The 20,309-nt window shown below is 38.6% G+C and overlaps 1 protein-coding gene across 1 annotated transcript; it reads left to right on the plus strand.

Moving 5' to 3' along the window:
* Positions 1 to 261: 261 nt before the first annotated feature.
* On the plus strand, positions 262 to 12,309 carry LOC140519702 (major urinary protein-like). Its single transcript, XM_072633010.1, has 7 exons — positions 262 to 1,174; positions 2,319 to 2,452; positions 5,932 to 6,002; positions 6,605 to 6,712; positions 8,191 to 8,292; positions 8,499 to 8,543; positions 12,115 to 12,309. Exons 1-6 carry the CDS (start codon positions 1,091 to 1,093, stop codon positions 8,519 to 8,521), a joined length of 522 nt encoding a protein of 173 aa, XP_072489111.1. The 5' UTR covers positions 262 to 1,090; the 3' UTR covers positions 8,522 to 8,543; positions 12,115 to 12,309.
* The last annotated feature ends 8,000 nt before the right edge of the window (positions 12,310 to 20,309 follow it).

Genomic DNA, 20,309 nt, shown 5'->3' on the forward strand with positions numbered 1-20,309 from the left:
GAAATCATTTAAGAATCATTGGAATACCTGAAAGCCGTGAACAGAAAGTGAAGCAATGAGAATCTAGACAAATAATTTACATAATAGGTAAAACTCTGTAAATGGAAAGAATAACAAAAGGAAACTAAATGTTACAAAATTACAATAATCAAATTTGTCTGTAAAGAATTTATGTAAAGGGAACTCCTGATTTCTTTGGAGAAGTGGGCTTCTATGAGTGGAACATAATAGGTATTGGTCCTCAATATGAGGGATGGCTCCCATGGTGGCAATGGGGTGGGGAGATGGAGGAGATGGATACATTGGAAAATGGTTACGTTTTTGTGATGTGAAACCAAAGTGTATCTATGAGTTATACTGGTAGAGTGAGTTTCATCTCTGGGAGCACTTTATACCCTTAAATTCAAAGAAAAAGACCAAAGAAATAAAAGAATGTCCTTAGTATGTTTTATTGTCCACAAAGGAGATTACATCCAAACATTTCAGTTTGGCCAGTGCCTAGAATTGTATTTTGCAAGCAATAGATACTTAATAAATGTTTCTTGAATTTCTGCAACTAGACAGAAAGCTATGAGACAGTGATGAAAAAAATTTCTTCATTTGGACATTTTTCCCACACTTAGACAAGATTCGTGTACCTTAGGTGCTTTTTTTGGCAAGTTTCAACACTTTTTAAAATGGGGAACTCAGTGTAATCCTTTCTGAGAAGTTAATTGCCTGACTGACACAAGGACAAAAAACATACAAACTGCGTTTTCTGTTCTCAGGATAGACACAGAGCTTATCTGAAGAAGCTGGCTCAACCCAACGCTGGCTGTTGATCTTGGAAATTTATATTTCAGAACTGTCAAATTTTTATTGTCAAAAAATACTTTAATATTCTGTCCTTGGGGCCTTTGGTTAGCAGTTACTCATTGGTTAGTGACTGAATAAAGTATTCTTTGAAGGATTAAGTCCCCTTAGTGCCACATCATCAGGAACTCTATCCTAGAATGAGGTATAAAGGCAGCTGACCAGAGAGTCTGAGAGTTCATCAGAATCCTCACACATTCAGGTGCTACTGAAGCATCAGAGATAAACCCTTCAGAAAATGAAGATTCTATTGCTGATTGTGGGGCTGGCCCTGGTGTGTGGCCTCCAGGGTCTCAATAACAATGCACAAGACTCACCAAAGGTAAGTGAGTAAGAGTAGAAACAGGTTGATAGAGTTGTCTGGAAAAGGGGTGAGGGTAACTGGAAAGTAAAACAACCTCTTTGGGAAGAACAGAGAAAAGTAGGACTTGCAGCTAAAAGGAAAAAATGTGCATTTCTGTCTTCTCACTCAAAACTAACCACCCCAATAGTTGCGCTGTTGGCCAATAATATGAAATTACACATAAGTGTGTGCCCATGCCCTATTTCTTTTATATAACTAGAATAAAAAAGCCCCAGATTCTCATTCATCATAATACAGATCATAGAATAAATTCTGTATCTGAAAAATGAAGTGTTTCACTGGGTTATATATGAATTTTCTTTCTCTAAGATGTTGAACTCCTGAGACTCCATTCTTAAAGAAAAACTACTGCAAGTGAAATCTAGGATTTCTGCTTCTGATTGCAATAGGAAATGAGATGATAAATCCCACCGTCTCCTTTTCTGCAACCCGCCATTTAAACCAGTTTTGCTGTAAAGACTCAGATGGTAGCTAGAAGGCTTTTGTTCTGTGCATGTGCCAGGATTTGATGCTACATGAATTCTCTGATTGAGTATTATCTCATATTCAGGTAGAGAAGAAGAAAAGCGTGTCTCCAAGGACCATGAGTGATTAGAGTCACAGAATGAACACAAGTGTTTCATTAGTAATAAGGGAGAATTACTGTTAGGACCCCAGTTGAGATCTTGTGTGTTCTTGTGGCAATCTCTCTCACTTATCCCCAAATAATTGAAGAAATTATCAATCATATCTAAGTCCAAAATACATACCAAGAGGAAAGGAATATAATGCTGTGACTAGAATAATGCCATGAACCACACAGTGCCAATGCAATTTGGAGAAATGAGCAAACCAGGGCCTTCAAAGTTTAAATAATTTGCCCAAAGTCACAGAATGAGTTAGAATAAGAGACTCCTAGTCTCATTAACTTTCTGCTATACTGTGAAGACAATGTGAAAACCAGGTAGAATTAGGGTAAAGATATAATTCACCATTCAGGCTTCAGTTTCCTCACTTGTAAAAGAAGGGATTTGGACTATAATCCTTCCCAGCATACAAAAATTTTGGGCCTGTGTGACCAGAGGTGTCTTTTTTCAATTCTCATCAAAATTCTTTCTCATAGATTACTGGAACATGGTTCACTGTTGGACTGGCCTCAAATGTGACATTTAAGATTGAGGAAGGAGGTAGCTTCAGAAAGTTTGTCAAAAATATCACTGAACAAGATGGTGTTCTCACCGCAGCATACTTCAGGAGGTAAGTGCTAGCTGTGTTAGTTGGTGGTTATGGAAATGGGGACAAAAATCTGGGTAATAGTTTTGTTTTTTTTTAACACAAAAGAAAATGGTCTGCTTTATTCTGTGATCCAGTTCCATAGTTCTTTCTCTGCATGTGGAAAGTTTTTTGCTTCAAAAATCCATTGGGAAGTTTTAAAATTCTTGCATTGCTATGAAGGACTAAGTCTAACAGAAAAATTCCTCGCACACTGTAGTTGTTGCTGTGTACAAAGTTTTCCTGGTTCTCTTCCTTTCACTCAGCATCAGTTCACATAAGTCTTTTGAAGCATCTCTGAAGTCTTCCTGTTCATCTCTAAACACTTTTGAGAGCTTCCTAGAGCAGCTAAGTGACACAATAGACACAACACTGGGACCTGAGTTCAATTTTGACCTCAAACACTTTTTTCAAAATTTATTTATTTACTTTAAGTTTACAACATTCATTTCCACAAAATTTTGTATTCCAAATTTTCTCCCCATCTCTCTCCTCTCCCCAAAACACCAAACATACTGATTAACCCTTCCACCAATCTTCCCTTCCTTCTAACACCCCCTCCCTCCCCTTATCCCCAGCTTCTCTTTTGTCCTGTAGGGCAAGATAAATTTCTATACCCCATTACCTGTATTTCTTATTTCCCAGTTGTATGCAAAAACAATTCTCAACATTTGTTCCTAAAACTTTGAGTTCCAACATCTCTTCCTTTATTCCTCCCCACCCAACCCCACTGGGAAGGCAAGTAATTCAACAATGGAAACTGGCTGCTGCTTGGGTCAGTAACTGTAGTTACTGCTCCCAGCTGCTGCTGTTGCTGGCTCTGCCACCCCCTGGGGCCGGAGCTAGGGGGAGACTCTGCTCCCTTATCACCCAGCTGAAAAAGCCCTCTCACTGACCTTTGAAGTGTTGTTGTTGCCTGTGGGTTGAGGGGTCTAGGAACCTCTGCTGCTGCTGGGGATTCCTCTCCCTAAGCCTGCTCTGGTCCTGAGCCTTCCAGTGCCACATGGCCAAGGCTGGGCTGTGCTCTGCTCTGCCTCTGGTGTGACAGACCTTTCCCATCAGCTTTCCAGGTCACCCTGGGCTGGAGATCTCCTTCATTCCATTGTTCTGTAACTTCTGCTGCTCTAGAATTTGTTGAGAGTCATTCTTCACAGGTATTTTATGGGCTGTGGGAAGAGCTAGAGTATGTGTGTCTTTCTACTCTGCCATCTTGGCTCTACCTCAGTCCGGGTAATAGTTCTGAGATCTTTAATTCACACAGACTGAGCCAGAAATCAATTACTGATGAAGTTCCCAGGATGTGGTTGTTTTCATGAACTTTAAGGACAAATGTTCAAGGAAGAAGAAATTAATGGCTATACACATACTTGAACCTTGGGTGCAGTGGTAAGGGGCAGTACTGATTAAAAGTATTTTTACATGAAGCTTGGATCTTTTGAATCATCCCCTGGGGATGATTTCTTTTCTGTTCCTAACCTCCCTGGGTCACCAGTCTCCATTTCTTAGTAGAAAGGGGATACCTACCTAAGGCCCCTCTGCTAAAATGATAGAAAGCAGAATGAAAGAGAGGGAAGAAAAATTCTCACTTAACTCACACATTTGCAGTAACTTATCCAGTCATTCCCCATTTGATGGGCATCAACTTTGCTTGCAATTCTTTCCTCCTCCAAGAAGTACTATCAATATTTTTCCTAAGAAAGTGTTTTTCTTTTGTCATGGACTTCCTTGAGATGTATGGTTATCTTTGGGAACTCTGGTCCAGAGGACATGGACATTTTAGTCCTTTTCTTAACATCATATTAAATGGTTTTCCAAACCAATTGGACAAATTTGCAACTCCAAAAATAATGCATTTGCTCTTTGTCCAGACCTTGTAAAATAGACTATTCCTATTCTTGTCATATTTGTCAATTTGCTAAGTAAGAGGTAAATCCTCAGAGTTTTTTTTAAATTTGCATTTCTCACATTATTAGTGATGGGGAACATTCTTCCCTTTAGTTGTTAACAGTTTGTCATTTTTTTCTGATTATTTTTGCTTATATTTACACTCAAGTCATCTAGGTACCTCATTAGATAGAGTACTGGGACTAGAGTCAGGAAGACCTGAGTGTAAATTTGGCCTCAGACACTACTAGCTGTATGATGCTAGTCAAGTCATTTCACCACTGTTTACATCAGTTTCCTTATCTGTAAAATGGTAATAATAATAATAATAGCATCTATTTCTCACAGTTGCTATGATGATCAAATGAAGCAATCTATGTAAAGTACTCAACACAGTATTTGGCACATAATAAACACTTTATAAATATTATTATTATATCCTTCAACTATTTTTCTATTAGGAAAACGCTTTGTGTCTCATATGTTACTATTAGTTTCCTACATATTTTGAGTATTTTAGACTTAGATAATTTGATTCAAAGATTTTTTCTTCCCTGCTGCCTGCTTCCTTTCTCATCCTACTTATTTTATTTTATTCAAGCAAAATATTTTCAATTTCATTTAGTAGAAAATGTCCTCCTAGGTATATTCATGAAGGCAGTTTAATATAATTTTCTGCTTTTTTATGACCTTTAATATTCAACCATATATCTTTTTGAGTTATGGTATAAATTTTATAGCACAATATTGTCTTAAATCTAATTTCTATGAGAACACTTTCTTGTTTTCCCAGAAATTTCTGTCAAATACAAAGTTCTTTTACAGGTAATTTATATTTTCATGTGTACCAAATTCTGATTATTTCTTGTCCTTTCTTTTTTTCCTGCTCTACTTTTCTGTCTGTAAAAAATGAATATTAAATAGTTCAGATTATTTCAGTTATATTGATTAAATTTGGACAATTTTTGTTTTTCTCTGAGATGTTGTGAGTATAAAATACAATTTAAAAGTTCATATTTTATAAAGTACTTTCCGTGTGAAGAAGTTATAACTTTCTTCAACATGAGTTTATGAGGTAAGACAGAATATAAATATCTCTGTTTTGCAGATGAGATCCTTAATTCTCAGAAAAATAAAAAGAATAGCTTTCTCAAGGTCATACAGGCAGTAAGGGGAAGAACCATGATTTTAAATGAGATCCAGTTTCAGTTGATTTATGGAATGCCCAGTGATTATCCCAAAATATTTTCATGCAGAACTACTACTTCTTTATAATCCAATACTCTTCTAATTTTATATCATCGTATCTACTGCTCCAGAGATACTAGATTTTCAAAAGACTGAATTTTTTAAAAATAATATACAACAATTTTTTGAAATAATGACATCAGTTTCATCCTTTCAGAGACGTTAGAAGTCACCTTAGATTCAACATTGTTTATAAAATTATTGTAAGACATAAAACGTATGCATTTTGCAGATGAAATTATAATGAATAAAACAAATTCAACAAGATATTTCCTAGTAAAATTTTCTTTGCAAAAATGAGATGTTCTTGTAATTCTAATTTTTATTTCCAGGGAAAATGGTAAATGCATTCAGTTTTCTGTGAATGCTTACCCAGGAAAAGATGGTGAAATGCACGTGCAATGTAAGTATAAATGAGTATACCAATGTCTTTCAGTATTATTCTGAAATGAATTAATGCACCCAGAGATTAACAAAGAAGTGGACAGTGGTCAGAAACTATGCAAAAATGCCTTTTTGCAGTGTATCTCTCCACTTCCCTGTGTTAATTTCATTGTAACTGTATTGTGCAAAGCCTAGATCAGACCCTTTGGTCTTCTCATTTCCTCCTTACAAAGCTCTAGAGATCCAATTAGCCATTATGTGGTTGAAATAGAAACTAACTCACTACGTAGTCTTGCACAAGTGTTTTGTCCTCCTTTGGTCTCAGTTTCCCCATCTATAAAATGAGGTGCTTGGACTAGATGGTTTCCAAAATTCCTTCCATTTCTGACATTTTGTGATTCCAGAGGAAAATAAGAGGAATATTGAAAAAAAGTATAGGTCTGTCAAAAAAACAAACAAACCGCAGTTTGGTTGGAATGGCAGAACTTATGATGGAACTGAAGTTTTCAGGAAACACTGAGAAAGACCTCTACATGAAGCTTAAATACAAATAAGTCTCAACTCTTTAGCTTTGTTCCTGTAGTTTCAAAATTCTGACTTGACTTTTTGAATACTTCACAGATGATGGAGAAAACGTTTTCACCATCCAAAGTATGGACTCTAACCATTTGATGTTTATCTTGTATAATACCAAAGATGGAGAGGTGACAGTTTGGGGAGAACTCTATGGTATGTATTCTATAATCCTGTACTAATACTATTCATCTTTTCTTTTTCATGATAAGAGTACTAAAGGAAAACTAGTTGTAGCATTGTAGCTTTGAGGGTGAGCCAAACTGTCTCTCACTACCATTTAAATGCCTGAGATCAGGGGGAAAGTAAAAGCTTCCCAATACAGCAAACTGTCCATGTTGAACTTCCTTCAGTAACTTCTGAGGGCTACTTTGAACCTTAAGTAGAATTCAAAGTTTGTAAGAGCCAGGGGGGAGAGAGAGAGAGAGAGAGAGAGAGAGAGAGAGAGAGAGAGAGAGAGAGAGAGAGAGAGAGAGAGAGAGAGAGAGAGAGAGGAAGAGAGAGAGAGAGGAAGAGAGAGAGAGAGGAAGAGAGAGAGAGAGAGAGAGAGAGAGAGAGAGAGAGAGAGAGAGAGAGAGAGAGAGACTAAGAGGCAGAGACAGACAGTGAGAGACAGAGAGAGGTCCCAATATAAATCTTTCTTTCTCTCTGCTCTGAAAAATGGTAAATTTGAAATTAATTATTATCTGTTGTTCACCCCAAGCCTCTGATTAGTAAAGAAAATGTGAATGGGGAGGCTTCTGGCCTAATACTGAGTCATTAAATCTATATCTCTTCCCTCCTGGGTGCCTTATTTTTGCCATTTTGGGCTGTACTCACTGAATGACAGATATAGACTAACAATGGAATGGTAAGTCATGTTTATCCTAAAATCAAATTTTAAATCCAGGTAAGCAGAAAGAGCAAATCTTCTAAGAGATAGAAATAAACTTTGGGAAGGATATAGTCATCCTTGGGAGAGATTGACTGAATGTGAAGAAGGGAGATGAATAATCAGGACTTCAAGTCTTGGGAATCTTAATGGTTTCAGCAATGTGATCCTAATCTCATCTTTCTCTTCATTGTTGTATCACTGGCCCTGACATCCCAGATTTGCTCTTCATAACTCCTGTTTTTCTCAGTTTCTGAGATGACTGTAGGTTGCCCATGTTAGGTTCCCCTACAGGTTCACCTCCACACCCTGGATTCTCTAGTTCCTTTCTCCCAATAAAAATTTATTTTCGTATTTCTTATAGAATAGATGTTTAGGCATTATAACTCCAGGGGGTCACAGTTGCATTTATTTATTTGTGAAGATATTTCTTTCCAGTAGATTATAAACTCTTTGAGAGATAGAGCTACCTCTCCATTGTCTTTGTATCACTAATGCCTCACAAAGTACTTGGTACATGGTAGGTACTTAATGCTTGTTAATTGACTTACTGATAATCAACAGGGAATCCTTTTTCCTCCTTTAATAACAGGGGTAACAAATCCTGGGGTGCATGATCGTTCCAATTCCCAAAGTCTCTCAAATCAAAGTCCTCTTCCTTTGTATTCTGAACTCCACATTCATCTAGTTTTTTTCTGTGTAATCTTGAAAGTGATTAGTGAGAGAGACTTAGCAACCATCCTAACTTTCATCCTAACTACAGGCCGAACTCCGAATCTACCAAATCAAACAAAGAGGAAATTTGAGAAAATATGTGAAAGATTTGGAATTAAGAAGAATCAAATTATAGATGTGTCCAAGGCTGGTAAGTTCCGTCCAGTACCGGCTCTAATTCCCCATTTTCCCTGTGAGACTGAGAGGAGACAATTTCATAGAATGGAAACAGGCCCATTTTGATTCCCTTTGCCCTCACCCAGATGATCTTAGTGCACTTACCTGTGAGATAGTGACAAAAAACTCTGAGAAAGATTCATATCTAAAAATCATTGATATTCTGCTTTGTCTCTACAGATAGATGTGAGAATCTTAAATAAGAATCTTCAGACAGTCATGAAGGTTTGTAATCTTAATCTATGGGATTATTGCCTGGGAGTCATATTTCTTTTTTTTTTCTTTTTTAATTTATTTATTTAACTTTTAACATTCATTTTAACAAAATTTTGGGTTCCAAATTTTCTCTCCTTTTGTCCCCTCCCCCCACCCCAAAACACGGAGCATTCTAATTGCCCCTATCATCAATCTGCTCTCTCTTCTATCATCCCTCTCCTCCCTTATCCCCATCTTCTCTTTTGTCCTATAAGGCCAAATAACTTTCTATACCTCTTTACCTGTATTTCTTATTTCCTACTGGCAAGAGCAGTACTCGACAGTTGTTCCTAAAACTTTGAGTTCCAACTTCTCTTCCTCCCTCCCTCCCCACCCCTTCCCTTTGGAAGGCAAGCAATTCAATGTAGGCCAAATCTGTGTAGTTTTGCAAATGATTTTCATAATAGTCATGTTGTATAAGACTAACTATATTTCCCTCCATCCTGTCCTGTCCCCCATTACTTCTATTCTCTCTTTTGATCTTGTCCCTCCCCATGAGTTTCGACCTCAAATTGCTCCCTCCTCCCCATGCCCTCCCTTCCATCCTCCCCCCAACCCTGCTTATCCCCTTATCTCCCACTTTCCTGTATTGTAAGATAGGTTTTCATACCAAAATGAGTGTGCATTTTATTCCTTCCTTTAGTGGATTGCGATGAGAGTAAACTTCATGTTTTTCTCTCACCTCCCCTCTTTTTCCCTCCACTAAAAAGTCTTTTGCTTGCCTCTTTTATGAGAGCTAATTTGCCCCATTCCATTTCTCCCTTTCTCCTCCCAATATATTTCTCTCTCGCTGCTTGATTTCATTTTTTTAAGATATGATCCCATCCTCTTCAATTCACTCTGTGCACTCTGTCTCTATGTGTGTGTGCATGTGCATGTGCATGTGTCTGTGTGTAATCCCACCTAGTACCCAGATACTGAAGAGTTTCAAAAGTTACAAATATTGTCTTTCCATGTAGGAATATAAACAGTTCAACTTTTCTAAGTCCCTTATGACTTCTCTTTGCTGTTCACCTTTTCATGCTTCTCTTCATTCCTATGTTTGAAAGTCAAATTTTGTTTTCAGCTCTGGTCTTTTCATCAAGAATGCTTAAAAGTCCTCTATTTCATTGAAAGACCAATTTTTCCCCTGAAGTATTATACTCAGTTTTGCTTGGTAGGTGATTCTTGGGTTTAGTCCTAGTTCCTTTGACTTCTGGAATATCCTATTCCATGCCCTTCGATCCCTTAATGTAGAAGCTGGTAGATCTTGTGTTAACCTGATTGTATTTCCACAGTGCTTGAATTGTTTCTTTCTAACTGCTTGAAATATTTTCTCCTTGACCTGAGAACTCTGGAATTTGTCCACAATGTTCCTAGGAATTTCTCTTTTTGGATCTCTTTCTGGTGGTGATTGGTGGATTCTTTCAATATCGATTTTGCCCTCTGGTTCTAGAATATCAGGGCATTTTTCCTTGATAATTTCATGAAAGATGATGTCTAGGCTCTTTTTTTGATTGTGGCTTTCAGGTAGTCCCATAATTTTTAAATTGTCTCTCCTGCATCTATTTTCCAGGTCAGTTGTTTTTCCAGTGAGATATGTCACATTATCTTCCATTTTTTCATTCTTTTGGTTTTGTTTTGTGATTTCTTGGTTTCTCATAAAGTCATTGGCCTCCATCTGTTCCATTCTTATTTTGAAAGAACTATTTTCTCCAGTGAGCTTTTGAATCTCCTTTTCCATTTGGCTAATTCTGCTTTTGAAAACATTCTTCTCCTCACTGGCTTTTTGAACTTCTTTTGCAAGTTGAGTTAGCCTATTTTTCAAGGTGTTATTTTCTTCAGCATTTTTTTGGGTCTCCTTTAGCAGGGTGCTGACCTGCTTTTCATGCTTTTTTTGCATCTGTCTCATTTCTCTTCCCAGTTTTTCCTCCACCTCTCTAACTTGATTTTCAAAATCCTTTTTGAGCTCTTCCATGGCCTGAGCCCATTGGGTGGGCTGGGATACAGAAGCCTTGACTTTTATGTCTCTCCCTGATGGTAAGCATTGTTCTTCCTCATCAGAAAGGAAGGGAGGAAATACCTCTTCACCAAGAAAGTAACCTTCTATAGTCTTATTTTTTTCCCCTTTTCTGGGCATTTTCCCAGCCAGTGACTTGACTTCTGAACAATCTCTTCACACCCACTTGGCCTCCAGATCCTCCCAGCTAGCACTTGGGGTCTGAGATTCAAATGCTGCTTCCTAGCCTCAGGGCTTTGGGTGGGGGCAGGGCAGCTATTCAGTGTGAGATTAAGTTCAGGTGCTCAGGTGGGGGGCAGGGCCGCCTCATGGCCTCAGTTCCCTCAGGGGGTTTATGCAGAGACCTTCAACAATGGATCCAGGCTCCTGCCTGCTTGGAGAGCCCCTGTCCACTGCTGCCTCCACTGCTGCCTTCCAAGGGGGTCCGAGCCACGGGGACACCCCACTCCCCTCTCGACCAGCCAAAGAGACCTTCTCACCGACCCTTGTCACCTGTGGGTGGAGGGACGTGCGCAGCTGCTGGAAATTCTGTCCCTGAAGCCTGCTCAGATCTGCTCCTCTTCGTGCCGGGGCCACAGCAGAGCTGGGCTCCGCTCCCAGTCCAGGGCGCAACGGACCTTTCGGGTCAGGTCTCTCTGGAACAGAAATCTCGTCCTCTCCATTGTTATGTGGCCTCTGCTGCTCCAGAATTTGTTGCTCCAGAATCTTTTTTACAGATATTTTATGCGCTGTGGGTTCGGAGCTAGCGTATGTGCGTCTTTCTATTCCACTATCTTGGCTCTGCCTCCCAAGAGTCATATTTCTTCAGAAAACCACATCAGGTTGCTCTGGTCTTCAACCACATGTATAGATACATGCATATATGGTAGATCAGCTTCTGATACTCTATTGAATTTTGGTACTATTAGAATCTTCAGTTTAACTTCTCCTTGGTCATCCTGACATTTTCAGGTAAAGCAAATACTTCAGGTGGGGGAATGAAGGTGATTCACATTCTCTTTTTCCTGAAGTCTTTTTAAATGCTGTTCCTTGCCCCTTTCTCTATCTGCCAAAAGTTGATATCTATGAGGTTAATATGAGGATGTAGAATGGTCAGAGAAATGGGGCTTGGAGGGAAGAGAATGAAAGGGATCAAACCAAGGATTTGGGAGAAGGATGTGAAGGGATCTCAGTGTTAGGAAATGGGGTGAGTATCTGGGTGAGGTTTTGGGATGGTGATTGGAATGACCATCTAGATTTGCTATCCATTCAGTCTAATCTATTAAATGCATTCATCTAATTGAGGGAGGATTTTTGTTTGTTTCCTAGCCTAAGTATAATAGAAATAAAGATTTTTATCAGGATGCTTTTCATCCTCATCAAATTCCATTCACAGTAGGTTTCCCACTCACCTCAGATAATATTATTAAATCTCCTGAAGTCTATAGTTCCCTACCTACCTTCTTATGGGTCAAAATTACCTCCAGGATGTCAATTTTTCATCTTTGTTGCAAGTTCTACCTCTTACTTCCAGTTCCTAAGTCATTTTGTGATGTCTCACAGGAATTCCAAGGATGAAACATTCCTGTGTTTCTGCAAATCAGTCCTACTTCCTCCGAAGAATTATCACTATGGATGATGAAAATTCCTACTGGCTTTCTCTACTCTTCTCCAGGGAGATGCCATTCCCCTCCCTGCTCTTCCTTATCACAGGCAAGACTCTTGCCTGCAAATGTCTAATAAATGATTAATCCAGTACACTGTGTCCCAAATAAATTGGGTATTTGGGGGAGGTGGGTAAGGATTGAAGAGCAGTAGTAGAAGGAGACATTATCAGTTGTAAGGCAATTCACCAAGGCACCTCAAATGACAAAATTTTATCTGTACATGCTATTAATTTCTTTAGTTTTTACATGATAATTATTAATGTTTATACAGCACTGTAACATCAATTTGATACTCACAGCAGCTATGCATATATATTCCCAGGGCTTCTCTTCAAAATATAATAAACTCTTCTCCTCTAAGACAAAATCAAAATGTTTATTTGAAACAACCCTATTGCAATACCAGAAGGCAAGATTTAGTAAGGCACTCATCATCCATTCAGGGAGCACCAACATTGCAAGCAAGTTCCCCTAGGCTAGTTCTTCTCTTAGCTTGTTTTTCTCTCTGCTTGTTTCTTTCTCTGCCAACACTTTTCCCTCCAAGAAATACAATACATTCTGCTTCCAATCAAAGTCTGGGCACTTGATTGGCTTAGTGCAGAGAAGCTGGGAAATCAGCACTTAATTGAAAAGGTGTGGGAACCCTGTGACTCAGAGCCTAATAGGCTCTGAACCAGAGCTCCATGTGAGCTCTATTAGTGGACAGAGAAGATCTTATTTTCCATTAACCTTACATGCATCTATTTACCAGGGAAGCTTTCCTTACAACTTCGTACCCCTTCAACGCTGTCCTTTTTCTCCCCACCTGGTACCAGAATGGTGCATACAGAACTTTTGATTTGATGCTCAAGGAAGTGATTACTCTGAAAGGTGCTAAAAGATATTCTGTGAAACTATTCTCCCAATGGTATCCTTAAGAGTTAGCCAGTAGACTCAATTAACACAAAGCAAACGCTTATGTTAAGTTGCCCAAAGTAAGACCACCTAGAGTAACATAGTAAGAAACTAGAAGTAAGATGAAGCAATTCTTATTCATTTTTCTTTCTGTCTTTGGGAAGCTAATTCCTGGTTAATCTGCTTAGAAGTTGCCTTATTCCCAGTCTTCTTCTTTATTGATGATTTTGGGGTATTTTTTGAGCCCATTACATTCTCACTACTTATTCCTGATAAGTTTTCTGAAATAATCTTCTTCATAGTTTGAAACCTCCTCTATTGTCATGGTGTTCATAGACATCTTGAGACTGACCAGCTTCATGCTTTTTGTATTGAGAACTGTGAAAGTCTAGCTAGTTCCCTGCTTTCCATCTAAATTCCTAGAAGAAAAGTGACCACAAGTTAATAGGAGTCTTTCCATCAAGTATGGAAAAGTCTTCCTCTTTAGCCAGATCTGCATTGGACCATCTTCGCCACACCCACTGAATTATATTACTGGGGTTTTTTGTCATAAGGCTAACCAGGAATAGTGGTTTCTATTTTGGTTATAGTTTGTGTGTGTTGTCAAAGGAAAGTCAGTCTGAGATAGTGACATGAAAAAAAGTAGAGCACATGACAACCAGAGTTTGAAACATGAAGTAGTCAGATTATTTGTGTTGTCTGTCCTTGTCACACAGGAAGAGTATAGAGATTGTGTATTTAGGATACATGAAAGAAAGCACAAGGTAATTTGACTCTCTAGTGTTATTACCAAATGCTTTTTAGTTTAGTATATTACTGTCTACCCTTATATTGATGCAGATTTCATTACTTTAGATTTATATTGCTTTCCCTTTTTTTTTTTTTTTAGACTCAAAGGAAATAATTTATTACCTTTTAGCACACACTCTCTGGGCTGTGCTTTCAACATGAACTAATAGGTTCAGTCTCCAGGGGACAGCTAATACCCCAGGGTCCAAGATTGTTTGTGAGTCCACACTCCTAAAATCAGAGCTCAAAAGGCCCCACTGGTACACTTACCTTTAATAGTCTGCCAGTAGACAGCACAAAGCAAAAATATTTACTGATATGACATCACAAAAACAATAGTAATAAAACATTCTCTCCTCCCCATAAACCTGGGGCACATTCTCCCACAAATGTAGATTTAACTATACCTGGAAAAAATGGTCATAAAATTAGAGTACACTAAGAGTGATGTGCAAGATTAGAGAACTCATGTGGCCAAGAGCAGTCACACCTCTGGAGCTATGGGGCTGAATGTCCTTTCCCTTTTGGTGGTGTCTTCATACTGATTCTCCTGGGCAGATAATCTACTGAGGAAGTCTCCTAACTGAGTCTTTGGACTGGTTTGTCTCTGAAGCTTGACTTAGTTCCTACCTTTGAGGATTCATTCTAATCCTCTCTGCTCCCAGCCTCCATCTCAGTCATTAGTTCTGATGCCAATCAGTATGATCAATGGTGTTGAAGGGAAGAGAAAAACATTCCCTCTCCCCTTCCTTCCCTTACCTCTTAGCCTCTGGTAGAGGAGAAATTGGAAGAGCAAAGATTCTTAAGAGCTGGATTGTTTCTTCATTGTTCTTTTTATTATTATTTTGTTAACTTATTATTTTATTTATTATTATTTTAATTATTATTATTTTATTTATTTTCAGTGTTCTACAATCACTTCCACATAACTTAGATCTTTCCCCCTCCCTCCCCATCTTTCTCCTCCTTCCCCTCTCCTTCCCCAAGTTGGCATACAATTTTATATAGGTTCTACACATACATTTCTATTAAATACATTATCACCTTAGTTATGTTGAATAGAAGAATTAAAATGAATAGGAGAAATCATAAAAAAATTCCAAAAAGTAATACAAAAGAAAATGATATGCTACGTCCTGCAATGGAATTCCATAGTTCTTTCTCTGGATGTGGAAGGCATTTTGCCTTAAGAGACCACTGGGAAATTTTTAAGTTCTTACATTGCAATGAGGTTCTAAGTCTACCAGAAAAAATCCTCACACACTGTGGTTGTTGCTGTGTATAAAGTTCTCCTGGTTCTGCTCCTTTCGCTCTGCATCAGTTCATATAAGTCTTTCCAGGCCTTTCTGAAGTGTTTCTGTTCATCATTTCTTACAGCACAATAGTATTCCATTACATTCATAACCCACAATTTATTCAGCCATTCCCCAATTGATGGGCATCCCCTTGATTTCCAGTATTTTGGGCACCACAAAGAGAGCTGCTATAAATATTTTTGAACTTGTGGGACCCTTTCCCATTTTTATGATCTCTTGGGGATACAGTCCTAGAAGTGGTATTGCAGGGTCAAAGCATATGCACACTTCTTTTTTTTTAATTTTTAAAATTGACATTTATTTTTTGTTTTTACATTGCTTATGTTTCTTTTCCTGTACAAGACATCCATTCATAATAACAAAGCTTTATTTTAGTTTTTTTTTCACTTTTTTTTATTTATTTAACTTTTGACATTCATGTTCACAAAATTTTGGGTTCTAAATTTTCTCCCTATTTCTCCCCTCTCCCCACCACAAAACACCAAGTATTCTAATTGCCGCTATCACCAATCTGCCCTCTCTTCTAACATCCCTCCCTTCCCTTGTCCCCATATTCTCTTTTGACCTGTAGGGTGAGATAACTTTCTATACCCCATTACCTGTATTTCTTATTTCCTAGTGGTAAGAACAATACTTGACAGTTGTTCCTAAAACTTTGAGTTCCAACTTCTCTTCCTCCCTCCCTCCCCACCCCTTCCCTTTGGAAGGCAAGCAATTCAATGTAGGCCAAATCTGTGTAGTTTTGCAAATGACTTCCATAATAGTCGTGTTGTATAAGACTAACTATATTTCCTTCCATCCTATCCTGTCCCCCATTACTTCTGTTCTCTCTTTTGATCCTGTCCCTCCCTATGAGTGTCAACCTCAAATTTCTCCGTCCTCCCCATACCCTCACTTCCATCCTCCCTCCCACCCTGCTTATCCCCTTATCCCCCACTTTCCTGTATTGTAAGATAGGTTTTCATACCAAAATGAGTGTGCATTTTATTCCTTCCTTTAGTGGAATGTGATGAGAGTAAACTTCATGTTTTTCTCTCACCTCCTCTCTTTATCCCTCCACTAATAAGTCTTTTGCTTGCCTCTTTTATGAGAGATAATTTGCCCCATTCTATTTCTCCCTTTCTCCTCCCAATATATTTCTCTCTCGCTGCTTGATTTCACTTTTTTAAGATATGATCCCATCCTTTTCAATTCACTCTGTGCACTCTGTCTCTATGTGTCTGTGTGTGTGTGTGTGCATGTGCATGTGTGTGTGTGTAATCCCACCCAGTACCCAGATACTGAAAAGTTTCAAGAGTTACAAATATTGTCTTTCCATGTAGGAATGTAAACAGTTCAACTTATGTAAGCCCCTTATGACTTCTCTTTGCTGTTCACCTTTTCATGTTTCTCTTCATTCCTATGTTTGAAAGTCAAATTTTGTTTTCAGCTCTGGTCTTTTCATCAAGAATGCTTGAAAGTCCTCTATTTCATTGATAGACCAATTTTTCCCCTGAAGTATTATACTCAGTTTTGCTGGGTAGGTGATTCTTGGTTTTAGTTCTAGTTCCTTTGACTTCTGGAATATCCTATTCCATGCCCTTCGATCCCTTAACGTAGAAGCTGGTAGATCTTGTGTTATCCTGATTGTATTTCCACAATACTTGAATTATTTCTTTCTAACTTCTTCAGATATTTTCTCCTTGACCTGGGAACTCTGGAATTTGGCCACAATATTCCTAGGAGTTTCTCTTTTTGGATCTTTTTCAGGTGGTGATTGGTGGATTCTTTCAATATTTATTTTGCCCTCTGGTTCTAGAATAGGGCAGTTTTCCTTGATAATTTCATGAAAGATGATGTCTAGGCTCTTTTTTTGATCATGGCTTTCAGGTATTCCCATAATTTTTAAATTGTCTCTCCTGGATCTATTCTCCAGGTCAGTTGTTTTTCCAATGAGATATTTCACATTATCTTCCATTTTTTCATTCTTTTGGTTTTGTTTTGTGATATCTTGGTTTCTCATAAAGTCATTAGCCTCCATCTGTTCCATTCTAATTTTGAAAGAACTATTTTCTTCAGTGAGCTTTTGAATCTCCTTTTCCATTTGGCTAATTCTGCTTTTGAAAGCATTCTTCTCCTCACTGGCTTTTTGAACTTCTTTTGCAAGTTGAGTTAGCCTATTTTTCAAGGTGTTATTTTCTTCAGCATTTTTTTGGGTCTCCTTTAGCAGGGTGCTGACCTGCTTTTCATGCTTTTTTTGCATCTGTCTCATTTCTCTTCCCAGTTTTTCCTCCACCTCTCTAACTTGATTTTCAAAATCCTTTTTGAGCTCTTCCATGGCCTGAGCCCATTGGGTGGGCTGGGATACAGAAGCCTTGACTTTTATGTCTCTCCCTGATGGTAAGCATTGTTCTTCCTCATCAGAAAGGAAGGGAGGAAATACCTCTTCACCAAGAAAGTAACCTTCTATAGTCTTATTTTTTTCCCCTTTTCTGGGCATTTTCCCAGCCAGTGACTTGACTTCTGAACAATCTCTTCACACCCACTTGGCCTCCAGATCCTCCCAGCTAGCACTTGGGGTCTGAGATTCAAATGCTGCTTCCTAGCCTCAGGGCTTTGGGTGGGGGCAGGGCAGCTATTCAGTGTGAGATTAAGTTCAGGTGCTCAGGTGGGGGGCAGGGCCGCCTCATGGCCTCAGTTCCCTCAGGGGGTTTATGCAGAGACCTTCAACAATGGATCCAGGCTCCTGCCTGCTTGGAGAGCCCCTGTCCACTGCTGCCTCCACTGCTGCCTTCCAAGGGGGTCCGAGCCACGGGGACACCCCACTCCCCTCTCGACCAGCCAAAGAGACCTTCTCACCGACCCTTGTCACCTGTGGGTGGAGGGACGTGCGCAGCTGCTGGAAATTCTGTTCCTGAAGCCTGCTCAGATCTGCTCCTCTCAATGTCATGTGGCCAAGGCAAGGCTGGGCTCAGCTCTGGGTCTACAGCGCTACCGACCTTTTGCGAGAGGTTTGCAGGGCTCTCTGGAACAGAAATCTCGTCCTCTCCATTGTTCTGTGGCTTCTGCTGCTCCAGAATTTGCCGGGGGTGCTATTTTACAGATATTTTATGAGCTGTGGGTTTAGAGATAGTGCATGTGTGTCTTTCTACTGCACCATCTTGGCTCCGTCCCCTCATCATTTCTTATAGCACAATAGTATTCCATCATGATCATACCCAGAAACTTGCTCAGTCATTTTCCAATTGATGGACATCCCTGCAATTTCTAGGTCTTTGCCTTCAAAAAGAGAGCTGCTAGAAGCATTCTAGAATATGTAGCTTCTTTTCTTATATCCCTAATCGTCTTGGGAAATAGATCAAATAGTAATATTGTGTGGTGAAAGGATATGGGTAGCTTAACAACTCTTTGGGCACAATTCGAGATTGTTCTCCACAATGATCTGACCAGGATTTCCAGTTTCAGGAGCCAAGATGGCAGAGCGGTCAATGATTGTGATCTCCCTCTCCTTGTTGGCCTTGATGAACCCAGAGAATATCGCCCCCGGGAAAAACTTTGGAAAGGTGGGAGCAGCTCTCTGTATGGTGGACAAAAACTGGAAATCAAGGTCATGCCCATGAATTGAGGAATGACTAAACGGTTGTGGTATATGAATGTAATGGAATACTATTGTGCTACAAGAAATGATGAACAGGAAGACTTCAGAGAGGCCTGAAAGGACTTACATGAACTAATGTTGAGTGAAAGGAGCAGAACCAGGAGAACTTTGTACACAGCTTCAACCAGTGTGTGAGGAATTTTTTGGTAGACTTACAACTTCATTGAAATGCTTGGACTTAAATAATTTCCAATGGATTATTGAGGCAAAACACCTTTCACATCCAGAGAAAGAACTATAGAATTGTATTGCAGATAGGAATAGTCCATTTTTTAAAAAATTATGTTTTGTTTTATTTTATTTTATAGTTTCTCCCATTCACTTTAATTTTTCTATGCAACATGTATTCAATTGGAAAGTACATGTAGAAGCTATATAAGACTGTACACTGTCTCAGTGAGGGATTGGGGAAGGTTGGGGGAATGTTGGGGAGGGAATGGAAAAAATCTAACATATATGGAAGTGATTATCAAACACTAAAAAGAAATAAAATAATTTAATTTAAAAAAATGAAATGGTTTGATGATTTTGCAATTCCACTGACAATGAATTAGTGTAACAATTTTTCCACATCCTTTCCAACATTTGTCACTTTGTCCATCTTATCATTTTAGTCAATCTGGTACATGTAAAATGATGTCTCAAGGTTGTTTTTATCTGCATTGCTCTAATCAATAATGATTTAGTGCATTTTTATATAACTACAAATTGTTTAATTTGATCCATTAGAAAGCTGCCTGTTCATACCATTTAACTGTTAATCAATTCAGGAATTTCTTGTATTCTTATATATTTGAATATGTATATGTATAAATATATATGTACACACACACACACATATATATATATATATTTATATATTTATATATATGTAGACAGATAGACAGATACATACACACATATATACACATTTCATGATATCTCTAGACTTCTCCACCAGGCTGCTTCCACTAACATTTCCACTCTTCTTCTCATCTTCAACCTCTCTCCACATACTAGTTACATCCCTGCCACCTATACAAATCTCCATTTCTGCCTCATCCTTTAAAGAATTCACTTTCCTTTATCATGTTTCTGTAGCTCTTTTCCACTCCATGGTTAATCTCCTTGAGAAAGTCAATTAAACTCAGTTCTTACACATCTTCTCCTCCCACTCTCTTCTAAACCATTTGGAGTCTGAATTACAACCACATCATTCAACTGAAACAGACCTCCCCAAAAATACTAAAAATCTTTTGACTGATAAATCTAATGGATTTTTAAAATTCTTATCTACAGGGTGAGATGCATTTCTACACACAACTGAATGTGTTTGTTATTCCCTCATTGAGCTAGTTATGATGAGCCTGAGGTTTAAAAACTCCCCTCCACAAATTTATCCAATTTTCACTGCCCAGTGAAAGTTCTTTCATTCGTGCTTTTCTGAGATAATTTCATAATTGTAAGAAATAAAAT

The sequence above is a fragment of the Notamacropus eugenii genome, chromosome 1 (assembly GCF_028372415.1).
Source record: "Notamacropus eugenii isolate mMacEug1 chromosome 1, mMacEug1.pri_v2, whole genome shotgun sequence".
Lineage (NCBI taxonomy): Eukaryota > Metazoa > Chordata > Mammalia > Diprotodontia > Macropodidae > Notamacropus > Notamacropus eugenii.